This window comes from Stegostoma tigrinum, chromosome 38 (assembly GCF_030684315.1).
Source record: "Stegostoma tigrinum isolate sSteTig4 chromosome 38, sSteTig4.hap1, whole genome shotgun sequence".
Classification (NCBI taxonomy): Eukaryota; Metazoa; Chordata; class Chondrichthyes; order Orectolobiformes; family Stegostomatidae; genus Stegostoma; species Stegostoma tigrinum.
In genome coordinates, this window is record NC_081391.1 from 4962771 (window position 1) to 4976793 (window position 14023).

At 44.8% G+C, this 14023-nt stretch overlaps 1 protein-coding gene across 1 annotated transcript in view; it reads left to right on the forward strand.

The window, feature by feature from the left end:
- The window catches only part of gcat (glycine C-acetyltransferase), a 29751-nt gene extending 23202 nt beyond the window's left edge, over positions 1 to 6549 (forward strand). Inside the window, exon 9 of the mRNA XM_059640834.1 lies at positions 1447 to 6549. Within this exon, the coding sequence (XP_059496817.1) occupies positions 1447 to 1598 (152 nt within the window). The 3' untranslated portion in view covers positions 1599 to 6549. The remainder of the gene's footprint in view (positions 1 to 1446) is intronic.
- The last annotated feature ends 7474 nt before the right edge of the window (positions 6550 to 14023 follow it).

Sequence of the window (14023 nt, forward strand, 5' to 3'; positions counted from 1 at the left end):
TACCTGGAACCTATGACTGCTCGTTAATGGTCTTAATCTGCTGCTGTTTTCATGTCACACAACTGCCAGGCAATGACAAATCCCCAACCAGAGAGAATCTAACTTTGATGTTGCCGTTGCTGAATACCCCACTATCAACGTCCTTGGGGCTTATCATTGACCAGATTCAGAACTGGACTAGCAGTTTAAATACTGTGAGTACAAGAGTTGGTCAGAAGCTAGGAATTGTGCAGCAAGTAACTCATCACCTCATTCTCCAAACCATTGATAAGGCGCAAGTCAAAAGTGTGATGGAATACTCCCCACTTTGCCTGGATGAGTGCAGCTCTGTAACGCTCAAGAAGCATGGTTGTTTGGCACCACATCCACACATGCTCACTGCCACTATCACAAATGGACAGTGACAGCAATATTTACCATCTACACCACGCACTAAGGTAACTCTCACTCGGGTTCTCTGTAGGCACTTTCCAGATCCATGACAGTTTCAATTGAGAAAGACGAGGACAACAGATGTGTAGGAACCTGCAGTTTACCTTCAAGCAGTGTTTCCTCTGTACAGGCTGATTGAGCAGCCTCTCAGAGTGAGGATGGATGGGGGGTGCGCAACATATTGTGTCGTTTTAGTCTCCTTTAAAGGAAGGATGTTCTTACAGGGCCATTGATCCAGTGAGGGTTCACTGGGTTTGGGTGTCGGTTTTAAAGTGAGAGGAGAGAGTTTTTTTTAAAAGGACCTGAGGGGTAACCTTTTACAGAAGGTCGTGCATGTAGTGCTGCGGAGGAAGTGGTGGACAAGTGTAATTACATCATTTAAAAAGCATCTGGATGTGTACACGAATAGGAATAGTTTAGAGGCATGGGTGCCAAATGCTGGCAAATGGGACTGGATCAGATTGGGATAGACGTTAGGCCCGGACAATTTGGACTGAAGGGTCTATTCCCCGTGCTGTGACTCTGACTGTGACCGATTTGCTGCTGCGTGCCGACCAACATGCCAGTGACTTAATATCCAATTCTAGAAGACTTCAAATGTCCACGAGACTGGAAATATATGGAGGACGTTACCTCCCGGTGCTTCACCATTCTGGCTTGGAAAAATATTGTCATTCTTGCACAAACACAAAGTTTGCAGTGGAGGAGATTTTAATTGCCATCGTGTGGCTTTTGACTGAGTGAAGCTGGTAGAGTTCTGGAGACGTGACTAGGTATTTGGCCGGTCTTTGTTTTGCAATAGATACCTGTTGCTGGAGATTCCCCGGATCTCCAGCAGAAACTTCAGTGCTCTTCTTATTGATTTGATAGACAAATGAATTGGTAATCTATACTGTTAGTGTGATTTAAATTATCCGAACCTTGAGTTCATTTACTGGACAGATTTTTTTTTTCCCCAAGGATTATTTGTCCATCAGAAGTTCCTTTCTGATCTATGTTCTTTCTTTATCTCAGGAATATACGTGATTGGATTCAGTTACCCTGTGGTCCCCAAGGGCAAGGCACGAATCCGGGTGCAGATCTCTGCTGCCCATAGCGACCAGGATATTGACCAATGTGTGAAGGCGTTTATGGAGGTTGGACGCATACACGGTGTGATTTCCTGAAAGACGTCTGAAGCCTCGCAGCACACACTTTACAAAGTAGCTCATACATGGCATGAAGGATGTTACTAATATTAGTTGGACTTTGCACCTTCTCAAACACAAATTCGGAACATTATTCTGCACAGAATAATTAAGTTAACCAAAGATTGTGAGGAGGTTTGTTTTAACTACTAGTGCCTTTTTCCTAAAGGGTGAACTGGATGTGTATGAAATCATTGTCTGTCTTTTATTTCCAAAACTAAAACATTTTAGCCACTTGATCCTTTCATTCAAAGATGTTACGTGGAAGCAAATCCTAGGATATCGAGCACTGGGATTCCCCTATGTAATGTATGTGAGAGGTTAGTCCTTTGTAGTTAAGACTGCCAGTTGAAAGTTTTTATTTGTCGCAAAGCTTGTTGTTGTTATTGTATTCCATTGAATTAACAGCACAGAAACAGGCCATTTAGTCTAACCAATCTGTTTGTGCTCCACGCAAGCCTTGTAATTCATCTATCAATATAACTTTCCAAATGTTGATCCTTCTAAGTGAATCTGAGAGTCAGGTTGTTTGTTGATATCCCACAGCCAGGTACGGTTCTGTCTCTGGGTGTGCGATGTTGTGTTTCAGTCAGTAAACTGGCTAGTGTGAAGTTGGTTTCATAAAGTTGCAGACATACTACACTTAAGATCATTCAACCCATCGAGTATGTATTGGTTGTCTGGAGAGCAGTCCAGTCAATCTCATTTTCCCCCTCCTGCTCTATTCCTTGAGCAGAAAGTTTATTTAGTGCCCATCCTGTCTCCTTTTGAAATAATTCATTGTCTCCACATCCTCCACCTTCATAAGCAAAATGTTCTAGGTCATTCCCTCTTTTTTTTCCTAAAATAAAAGCTGCTCCGCATTCTCTATAGAACTCTTACCGAAAACATTAACTAAAGTCCTCTGCTTTCAGCTATTGGGAGCAGCTTTATTCCAGATCTATCAAAACCTTGTAGTCCTGTTGGATTTCTTGTCATGAAACCATAGTTGTACAGCACAGAAACAAACCCTTTGGTCCTAATGGTCCATGTCAAACATATTGTGGTGTCTGTCAGTCTTGAGAGACCATGGATCTGCGCCTGGAGAGTTTTAATTCAGCTGCTGATAGCTGTTGTGGCCGTACAGGCCCACACGGGAGTGACAGTCTCGGTTGCAGTGACTGCATTTAAAGACACTCCTCCAGTGTTGCTGTCTTTCCGTCGCAAGCTTTTCCTCAGCGGCAAGCCTCAGTTTCTCCTCTCCTTGCTCTAGCCCTCTGCGTAGTTCCCATCTCCAGCGTGAGCAATCGTTTACGATGTCTTCCCATCTCTCGACTTCATGTCCCTTTTGCAGACGTCTTTGAAACGAAGATGAGGTTGTGCTCGGCTCTCTTGCCAATGGCCAGTTCCCTGTACAGCCCATCTTTCAGGATCCTCCTGTCCGGCATATGATGTACGTGACCCAACCAGCAGAGGCAGCGTTGTTGGGGTAGGGTGAAGAGGCTGGGTACCTGGGCACGGGTGAGGACTTCGGTGTTGGTGACTCGGTCGATCCACCTGATGTCCAGAATGTGTCTCAGACTGCGAAGGTGGAAAGCGTTGAGACGCCGCTCTTGTCTGGATTTGAGGCTCCAGGTCTCGCAGCTGTAAAGCAGTGTGCTGAGCACGCACGCCCTATAGACTGCAATCTTGGTGTTCGTAGTCAGCTTTGTGTTCTCCCAGACTCTCTTGGTCAGCCTGGCAAATGTGGAGGCTGCTCGTCTGATCCGCCTGTTGATCTCGGTGTCCAGGGAGATGCTGTCTGTGATGGTGGAACTGAGGTATGTGAATTCATGGACTATCTCCAGCTCATAGTTGTTGATGGTGATGACGGGGGTGCTCAACGCCTTGACCCAGCACATTGGTCTTCTTCAGGCTAATGGTCATGCTGAATTCCTGGCAGGCTTCTGAGAGGTTGTCCATGAGGTGCTGCAGTTGCTCTTCAGAGTGTGCTGACAAGGCTGCATTGTCTCTAATGAGTACTTCATGCACCTTTTTGGATTTTGCCCTCAACCGGGATAGACTAAACAGCCTTCCTTCTGATCTGGTGTGGACGTAGACACCATCATTTGATGTTCCAAACGCGTGTTTCAGCATGACTGCGAAGAAGATGCCGTATAGGGTGGGGGGCAAGCACACGGCCCTGCTTAACACGGCTGCGGATGTTGAAAGCCTCAGAAGAGCCGTCAAATTGAACGACACCTTTCATATCTGTGTGAAACGATTTGGACTATTCTGAGGAGTCTCGGAGGACAACCAATCCTGGCAAGGATTTTGATCAAGCCGGCTCTGCTCACAAGGTGGAATGCCTTCTTGAGATCAATGAAAGCGATGCAGCGTGGTTGTCTTTGCTCTCATCATCCCTCTTGTAGCTGTCAGAGGGCGAAGATCATGTCGATTGTGGAGCATTCTGACCTGAACCCGCACTGAGATTCGGGGTATACCCTTTCGATGATTTCCTGTAGTCTGTTCAGGACCACGTGGGCGAAGACCTTCCCAACGATGCTCAGCAGCGAGATTCCTCTGTAGTTGTTAGTCACTTCTGTCCCCTTTGTTCTTTGTCACCCTCTATAATGTTGCAGTCTCTCATATCTTGCGGCACCATTCCCACCTCCCAGCATTGGCACAGTAGTTCCAGCAGGTGGCTAAGCAGAACTCCCTTTTGCACACTTGATGAACTCTGGTGGGGTGCCATCCCAGTGAGAGGATCCACTCTGATCCACCCTTGCTGGGTTCCACTAGCTTCAACAGCGAGTTCTTCACGGCAAAGCCAACACCATACTCTCTGGACTCGTCTATGCCTTTCCCCTGCCAGAAAAAAGGTATAGTCTCTCTTATGTAAGGTCTCTGATTCTGGGAGCCTTGTCTCTTGAAGCGCTGCAATGTCCACTTGGAGTCATAGCAGTTCGTTGTTAATCACTGCTGTCTTACGGGTGTCTCTGATCTCTTGAAGGTCGCCTGATAGACCAGTTGTCATGGTCCGTACGTTCCAGACCCAAGTCTGAATGCTGGCTTCTTCTTTCCTTGTTTTGCTTGGTGCAGTGTTTACAGTCCGCAATTCAGGATACTTGTATCCCTAAGCCCCACGCACCCAGTGGAGTGGGCGGACTGTGGCGGGACAGCACCTAATTGACTGGGGGCTGCCCAGTTTGAGGCGGGCGGTAGCTGTCCGTGATGGCCTCTCCCTCTGAAAACAACCCCTGCGCCTTGCTCTACGCCAATTGAGCATGGCTTATAACCGGTAGACTGCTGCTTTCTGTGTTTTGCCGCCACGGTGACGCGACGCTGGAGTGTCCTCTCCAGGGCACAGGTCTGGGCAGGGCTTTATGAGAGAGCGGCAGTTGCCTGTGCAGCATGTCTCCCCTCTCCACGCCACCAGTGTTGTCCAAGGGAAGGGCAGGGGCTGATACAACTTGGCACTGGCGTCATCACAGGAGTTGCCAGAACGAGGTTGGATATAACATCGGACTGCCTTAGGGACTCCGGCTCTGGATTTATCCTCAGGGTTTACTCCCAAAGCCTTTCCCATGATTGGGTATGGCTGCAAGGCAGCAGAGGTTTTAAATTAGAGCTTTCCTTCTCTTAGATGGGCTGCCCTCCCAGGCTTACGAGTTCCGTCTGCCATCTGTGCTCGTATTTATGTTTTTGTGTGTGTGTATCCCTGAACAGTGCAAGAACACTGGAACTGTACCACACACCATCCAGTGTTCCACGGCTTGGCGTTGCTGTCCACGCTGGCAGCACGGCTGGCCTCCATACTGCACACATCGCCATTTGGCATGGACACATGCCAAACATAATCCTAAGCTAAATGTCCCACCTGCCTGCTCCTGGCCTGTATTCCTTCCAATGTTTTCTATTCATGTAGCTAGCAAACCACCGTCTGAGTTTTCAAAAAAAAAAATGCCTCAAGTCGTCTCTCCCTCCCTAAAAATGTGCCACCTAGCCTAAAATACAACTACCATCAACTCTATCCATACCTCTCATCATTTTATAAACTTTTTATCAAGCCACCTGGAATGTGGAGTGCCCTGCAACAGTAGTAGACTCGCCAACTTTAAGGGCATTTAAATGGTCATTGGATAAACATATGGATGATAATGGAATAGTGTAGGTTAGATGGGCTTCTGATTGGTTTCACAGGTCGGCGCAACATTGAGGACCGAAGGCCCTGTTCTGCGCTGTAATGTTCTATGTTCACCTCTCAACCTCCGATGCTCCAGTGAAAATGTCCCAGTGTATCCAGCCTTTCTTTATAACTTGCTGTACCGGGCAATGTCCTGGTAAATCTCTTCTGGTCAATCTCCCTTTGTGTAAGAAGAATGACCCCAGCTTCTCTGACTTAACCTCATCACCAAAACCCCTCATCCCTTGAACCGTTCTGATAAATCTCCTGTTGAGGGGCCCACATTACTCTGCTCAATAGGGAAGAAGCACAAAACAAGAACACAGTACCTGTCACCCCTTTCAAAGAACTGTCCAGGTTATCTCATTTCTCAATGCCCTTCCCCACAGATCTTAAGATCTTTTCGACAACTTCCTTTTGAAAGTTTTTTTTGAAACTGCTACCACCACCTTTTCAGGTGATGCATTCGGAAGGCAAAATTGTTGTCCTGCTTTTCTTTGGCACAAGGTCAGCTGATTCACTCATGACCTTCCTGGAGGAGGAATTCTGACATTACCGAGTCTGACTTTTGTGATTCCAGACGCATAGCAATATGTTTGAAATGGCATATAGCATGCCAGTCAGTGCCACAGCAGTTAGGGCAACTAATGATAGGGTTACCACTGGTCCCCAAATCCCATGAGTGAATAAAAAAAGTTTCGGAGATAGTAGGAACTGCAGATGCTGGAGAATCTGAGATAACAAGGTGTCAAGCTGGATGAACACAGCAGGCCAAGCAGCATCAGAGGAGCTGGAAGGCTGACATTTCGGGCCTAGACCTTCATTTCTGAAGAAGGGTCTAGGCCTGAAACGTCAGCCTTCCTGCTCTTCTGATGCTGCTTGGCCTGCCGTGTTCATCCAGCTCTACACCTTGTTATCAATGAATAAAAGAATGTTGATTGTGGAGAGTAAGTGCTGGTATGGACAGGTTAGGCCAAATGGCCTGTCTCTTGTGAAAAACAAAAGAACTGCGGATACTTTAAATCAGAAACAAAAATTGAAGTTGCTGGAAAAGCTCAGCACATCTTGTAGCATGTGAAGAGAAATCAGATGCTGTCTGACCTGCTGAGCTTTTCCAGCAATTTCTGTTTTTGGGGCCTGTCTCTTGTGTTGTACTATTATGTGTTACCGTACAATGTGAGTGTTTTCAGTTCTGAAATATCAAATCATGACTGAAATTATAATCAGAAGCAAAGTGTAATGGTTATGGAGTCTGTTGCCAATAATATGAACAGTAATATTTGTTTTACGTCAAATGAAGTACTTACACAGACTATAGATGTACAGTAGTCACAAGGAATCAAATTGAAAATTTTGTAGAGCTTTTTTGACGAAAGAGTGGTGAGAATGTGGAAGTAACTACCACAGTAAGTGGTAGAATAGTGTCAATTCATTTACAGGAAAACTGGACAAATACCTGGGGGAAAATATAATTGAGGGCTATGATGGAGATGGCTTGAATGGAGCGTAAGAACCAGCATAGACTGGTCGGGCTGAATGACCTGTTTTGTGCTATATATCTTCTGTAATCACTGCTGGATTCTTGAAAGATAGAGTTTAATGCTTATTTTTCTCTGCAGGTGAATAAACTGTTACAGGCTGTGAAAGAATTTGCAGCATGTGCATTTTGTATCAGTTTTGAAATCTTCACTGAAATAACTTGAGCACATTGACAAATAGTATATATGGATTACAGGAAATACTTGAGGGCAAGCAGATTAATTATTTAGTACAGAAGAACTGACTGTGCTGCCAAATTGCTCTCAATTGACCACAATATTTTCAGTCACACTGTTTATGTATAGGAATCTCCAGGTTGTTGATAAGAAATGGTTAGCTGCCTACGCAGAGAATGGTGTTCAGTAAATCTCCATTCTCTGAAGATGTCCTCCTTTTTAAAGTGAGGGTTGCACCAGGGCACTGACTGTTGGAATTAATTGACTTTGCTACCCCCTCAAGGCTAGGGTGCAACTTGCTTATGCTGTGCTTTGACTTCAGCTTAAATAGTAACATGAGGTATGACTGAAAAGTAATGCTTTTAAATAACATTACTTTCTTAAATTACCAAGTTCACCACTAACTGGGTCTCTTGATAAATTAGTATCTAAATGTGCTTGTGCAAGCTGTTATTGGATTAAAAAAGAAAGTTTTGAAACATTTGACAGGAGTACCATATAGTAATGGATGCATTGCTGTTCACACTTGGAGTCCAGGTAGCTGTGGTAACACACTTTTATGAGCATGTTGTAGCTGGGGTCTATGCATAATTGGTGGTGGAGGCTGTAATGTTGTGTCTATCCCATGGCTGACCTGGAACCTTTTCCTCTCTTATTGTCAGCCCTTGGTGTGTATCAGAAGGATTTCCAGGGGTGATGCTCAACCTGTGTTTACATCACCAATAAACATGTTCCTTGGCTAGCAGATTTTGAGGTGAGATTTGATTAGGGGTATAGATTAAAGGTAAGGGATAAGTTTAGAGGGGATGTGAGGCAAGTTTTTTTTCCACACAATGGGCACTGGGAATCTGGCACTAACTGCATATAGGGATGATAGAGGCAGAAATGTTCATAACATTTAAGGAGTATTTAGATGTGCATTTGTAAAGCCAAGGCATACAAGGCTGTGGGCCTAGTGCTAGAAAATAGCGTTAGATTAGAATAAATGTTTGTTTTTGACCAGCACAGACTCAGTACACCAAAGGCCCTTTTTTTCCCTGCTGAAAACCTCTGTGACTCAATTATAATTACAGGATAGATTTAACTTCATTCACTGACTTTTATGCCAAATATTTTATGATTTCATCACTCAGCAATTTATGATCTGGTGCCTGAAATGACAGTGCAAGGCATTTCACTATTACCTTTCGACTAGTCATTAGATAAATACCATCAAGAAGAGAGGTGCACAGGGTACCACCAATTAAGAGTCAGACTGAGCAACATTTTCAAATGGCCAGCACAAGCAGGATGGGTCAGGTTGACTTCTGTGTTGTGTGGCTCTGCTTGTGATCTTCACACACAAAGGCACAATAACAAAATCGTCAGAGGGCAAGGCAATATTAACTAAAGGGTCACACACTTAATGGAGGAAGGTTTGGTTTCTGTCTGCCTCACAATGTGGTCCTTGAAATCAAGGAAATCAGCTACCGGTAATCCCTATAGTAAACATTTTACAACTCTGGTTTTGAACACGTGGATCTGAATTCATGCATCCACCAGAAGGTCAACAGAGTAAAGTAGAGCACTTCTGTGAATTTGCTTAGGCCATGAAAATTGACTGAATGCTTAATGGGAAATATGGAATTCTAAGCACAAAGAAGGTCAAGTCATCCCTTGCATGAGCAAGTGAACTTACACATGGTAATGTTTAGAATAAAACTTATTTTAAAAATTTGTTGAGTCATTTTTACATTACATTACATTAGATTCCCCAGTGTGGATACAGGCCCTTCGGCCCAACAAGTCCACACCGCCCCTTGGAGCATCCCACCCAGACCCATCCCCCTATAACCCACACACCAATGGACACTACGGGCAATTTAGCACGGCCGATCCACCTAGACTGTGGGAGGAAACCGGAGCACATGGTGGAATCCCACGCAGACATGGGGAGAATGTGCTAACTCCTCGCAGACAGTTGCTCGAGGCTGGAATTGAACCTGGGTCCCTGGCGTTGTGAGGCTGCAGTACTAACCACTGAGCCACCGTGCTGCCCCAAACTGCCTCAAGTACAGCTGATAAGACATCTCACGCTAAATGACATGCAACATGTTGTTTTAGATCACCCATTGTCTTGTGAAGTGTTCTTGGTTAAGTGTCTGAGGCAAAAGTCAGTTCTCAAGCTTTTTATATATATTTTAACTGTTCACAGGACTTGGGCATTGATGACTGGAGCATTTCTAGCCTGTTCCTAATCCCCTGACGGTTGTAGTGAGCTGCCTTAAACCACTGCAGCGAGGTGGAAAGACACCTACAGTGTTACAAGATTTTTTATAAACTCAATGGCTGACTCAGAGGGCAGTTACAAGTCAACAACATTGCTGTAGTTGTGGAGTCACAAGTAGGCCAGACAATGTTCTTCTCTAAAGGGCATCAATAAGCGGTTACATTTTATAATAATCTTCCATGATAGAATTAGAACCATAAGACATGGGAGCAGAAATTAGGCTCTTTGGCCCATCGAGTCTGCTCTCCCATTCAGTAATGGTTGATAAGTTCCTCAACCCCATTCTCTGCTTTCTCCCCATAACCCTTGATCGTCTTGATAATCAAGAACCTATCTATCTCAGTATTAAATGTACTCAATGACCTGGCATCCACAGCCTTCTGTGGCAGTGAATTCCATAGATTCACCACTGTGGCTGAAGAAGTTTCTCCTTATCTCTATTCTATAAGGTCTTCCCTTTACTCTAAGACTGTGCCCTTTTGTCCTAGTTTCTCCTACCAATGGAAGCATCTTCCCTACATCCACTCTGTCCAGGCCATTCGTTATTCTGTAAGTTTCAACTAGGTTTTCCCCTCATCCTTCTAAACTCCAATGAGTATAGTCCCAAAGTCCTCAAACATTCCTTGTATGTTAAGCTTTCCATTCCTGGGATGGTTCTCATGAGCCTCCTCTGAACCCGCTCCAGGGCCAGTACATCCTTCCTGAGATATGGGGCCCAAAACTACACACAATACTCCAAATGTGGCCTGACCAGAGTCTTATAAAGCCTCAATGGTACATCCCTGTTTTTATATTCAAGTCCTGTCAAAATAAATACCAACATTGCATCTGCCTTCCTAACTACCAACTTGCAAGTTTACTTTGAGAGAATTCTGGACTTGAATGCCCAAGTGTCTTTGCACTTCAGACTTCTGAATTTTCTTCCCATTTAGAAAATAGTCCATGCTTTTACTCTTACCAAAGTGCATGACCTCACACTATCCCACATTGTACTCCATCTGCCACTTCTTTGCTCACTTTTCTAACCTGTCCAAATTTTTCTGCAACCTCTCCGCATTCTCGATACTGCCTGTGCCTCCACCTATCCTTGTATTGTCTGCAAACTTAGCCAGAATGCCCACAGTTCCTTCATCAAGAACATTAATTTATAAAGTGAAAAGTTGTAGTCCCAACACTGGTCCTTGCAGAACACCAATTGTCACCGGCTGCCATCCTGAGAAAGACCCTTTTATCCCCACTTCTGCTTTCTGCCAGACAGCCAATCTTGTACCCATGCTATCACCTTGCCTCTAACACCATGGGTCCTTATCTTACTCAGTAACCTCCTGTGTGGCACCTTGTCAAAGGCCTTCTTGAAGTCCAGGTAGATAACATCCATTGACTCTCCTTGGTCTACCTTGCTCGTTAATTCCTTGTCCTCATCATTTTTCTGGTGTGCTTGTTTAGTGGTCTACTGATTGGACCACTACACCACCACCAAATCATCCAAATGCTGTGTCTCTCTGCCCACAATCTTTTAATAATTGGTTGTTTGGTCCAGCAAAGGGTGTCAAGATTGCAGTGAGTGGAACCTGTAGACCAGTCATGTTTATATACCTTCAGAAACAGCATTTATGTTATTTTGGGACAGCATAGTGGCTCAGTGGTTAGCAATGCTGCCTCACAGCATCAGGGATAATGGGAACTGCAGATGCTGGAGAATTCCAAGATAATAAAATGTGAGGCTGGATGAACACAGCAGGCCAAGCAGCATCTCAGGAGCACAAAAGCTCAAAAGCTTTTGTGCTCCTGAGATGCTGCTTGGCCTGCTGTGTTCATCCAGCCTCACATTTTATTATCACAGCATCAGGGACCCAGGTTTGATTCCATCCTTTGGTGACTGTGTGGAGTTTGAATGTTCTCCCTGTGTCTGGGTTTCCTCTGGATGCCCTGGTTTCCTCCCACAATCCAAAGATGTGCAGGTTAGGTGGATTGGCCATGCTAAATTTCCTGTAGTGTCTAGGCATGTGCAGGCTAGGTGGATTAACTCTAGGAAATGTAGGGATACAGGGATTTGGTAGGGATGTGATTCTGGATAGGATAGTTTTTGGATGGTTGGAGTGGACTTGTTGGGCCAATTTGCCTGCTCCCACACTGTAGGAATTCTATGATTAGCCACAACCTCATTGGAGGAGGAAGTTATAAAGCTCAGAAGGCCAGTGCTGCATTAAATTTGTACCACACAATTTGTACATTTGTACAATAGAAGCTTCCTGGACCATTACAATGAGACATCTCCCAGGGTGAGAGATTCTGCAGTCCAGGTATGTTTTGCATGGTGAAAGCAGGGAATTGTTTAATTGGGACAGGCACAAGATTTCAGGGAATTGTAGCTGGAAAGTATGAGATCATCCCAGCTTTCAACTGAGCCCCATGGTCTCTGTGATAAGGAATGGTTCACACCCAATGAATATTCACGTCTTTTTAGTCCAGAGAAACACCCTCTGGTTCCTCACATGAACCAATGAGAAGACACAAGATCTTCCTCATGTGACAGTCTGTTCCTCTTGTATTTGGAGTCAGGTTGTTCAGGATGATGTCAGGAACTGTTCCTCAATACAAACATTGAATAACAGTTCAAGCATGATCTCTGCTCCTACACGTTGTCCAGGTAAGTGGCACTTGCGTAACAGGAAGCTGCTATTAGGCAAAGTGAAGTTTTGCCTTCCACTCAATTCAGCAAAGTCATATTTGAATTTCATGCTGGTATGCAGTCCTTATGTCCCACAGATAGGGTAATCAAATCAAGAAGCATGTTCCTTGAGTGTTCATTGCAGACTGTGCACGGACTATATTGAACCAGCCCAAAAAGCAGTTGAAATCTGAACTCTCTTCTCCCCCCTAAAAAACTGATGAGGCTGAGGTTCATGGGGTATAGGCATCAGTGGCTGGGCCAGCATTTCCTGCCCATCCCTAATTGCCCTTAAGTACATGGTGGCGAGCTTCTCCATTGAACCATTGCAGTCCATGTGATGTAGATCCAAAACGCTGTTATGGATAGAGTTCCAAGATTTTGACCCAGTAACACTGAAGGAACAGTAATATATTTCAAAGTCAAGATAGCAAGTGGCTCTGAGGAGAACTAACTGGTGGTGGAGTTCCCATGAATCTGTGTCCTTGTCCTTCTAGATATAGAAGTGGCCTTGAGCTTGGAAGGTGTTGTTTAAGGATCTTTGGTAAATGTCAGAAGTACATCTTGTAGATAGGTCACATAGTTTCCACTGAGTGTTGGCAGTGGAGTGACTAAATGTGGATGTGGTGCCCATCAAGCAAACTGCTTTGTCCTAGATGGTGTCAAACGTTTTGAGTGTTGTTGAAACTGCAGTCATCAAGTGGGTAGTATTCTATCACACTCCTGACCTGTGCCTTGTAAATGGTGGACAGGCTTTTTGGAGTCAGGGCATGAGTTACATGCTGCTATTTGTGGGGGCAAGGAGGTTGGTGGGGTCAATTAGAAATTTTATTAAGACCGTGATGAAAATGAGTTATCAATATTCAACCTTCATCATTTGACTTTATACCTTAAACTGCCATGGACTAAAGGTGTCTTCTAAAAAAGAACACTGCTGACCCAAAATTATAAGCCCAAACAATACCAGAATATATGAGACTAGCTGCCTCAGAAACATTTTTCTATTCATTTGTGGGACGTGGACATTGCTGGCTGGCCAGCATTTCTTGCCCACCTCTAGTTACCCTTGAGGAGCTGGTGGTGAGATGCCTTCTTGAACCACTGCAATTCACCTGCTGTGGGTTGACCCACAATGCCATTAAGGAGGGATTTCTAGGATTTTGCCCCAGAGACAGTGAAGGAATGATGATATATTTCCAATGTGGACTTCACAAGCTTCAAAATCACCCTTCCCCCACTGCATCCCAAAACCAGCCCAGTTCTTCCCCTCCATTGAACCATTGCAGTCCATGTGATGTAGATCCACTGCATCCCAAAACCAGCCCAGTTCTTCCCCTCCAAGGCGAGCGCCTTGGAGGGGAACATGAAGATGGTGCTGTTCCCATATGTCTGCTGCCCTTGTCGTTCTAGATGGAAGTAGTTGTGGGTTTGGAAGGTGCTGTCTAAGGATCTTTGGTGAATTTCTGCAGTACATCTTGTACACACTGCCACTACCAAGTTTCAGTGATGGAGGCTGGTGGATGTAGTGCTAATCAAGTGGGCTGCTTTGTACTGGATGGGGTTAAGCTTCTTGAGTCTTGTTGGAGCTTCACTCATCCAGGCAAG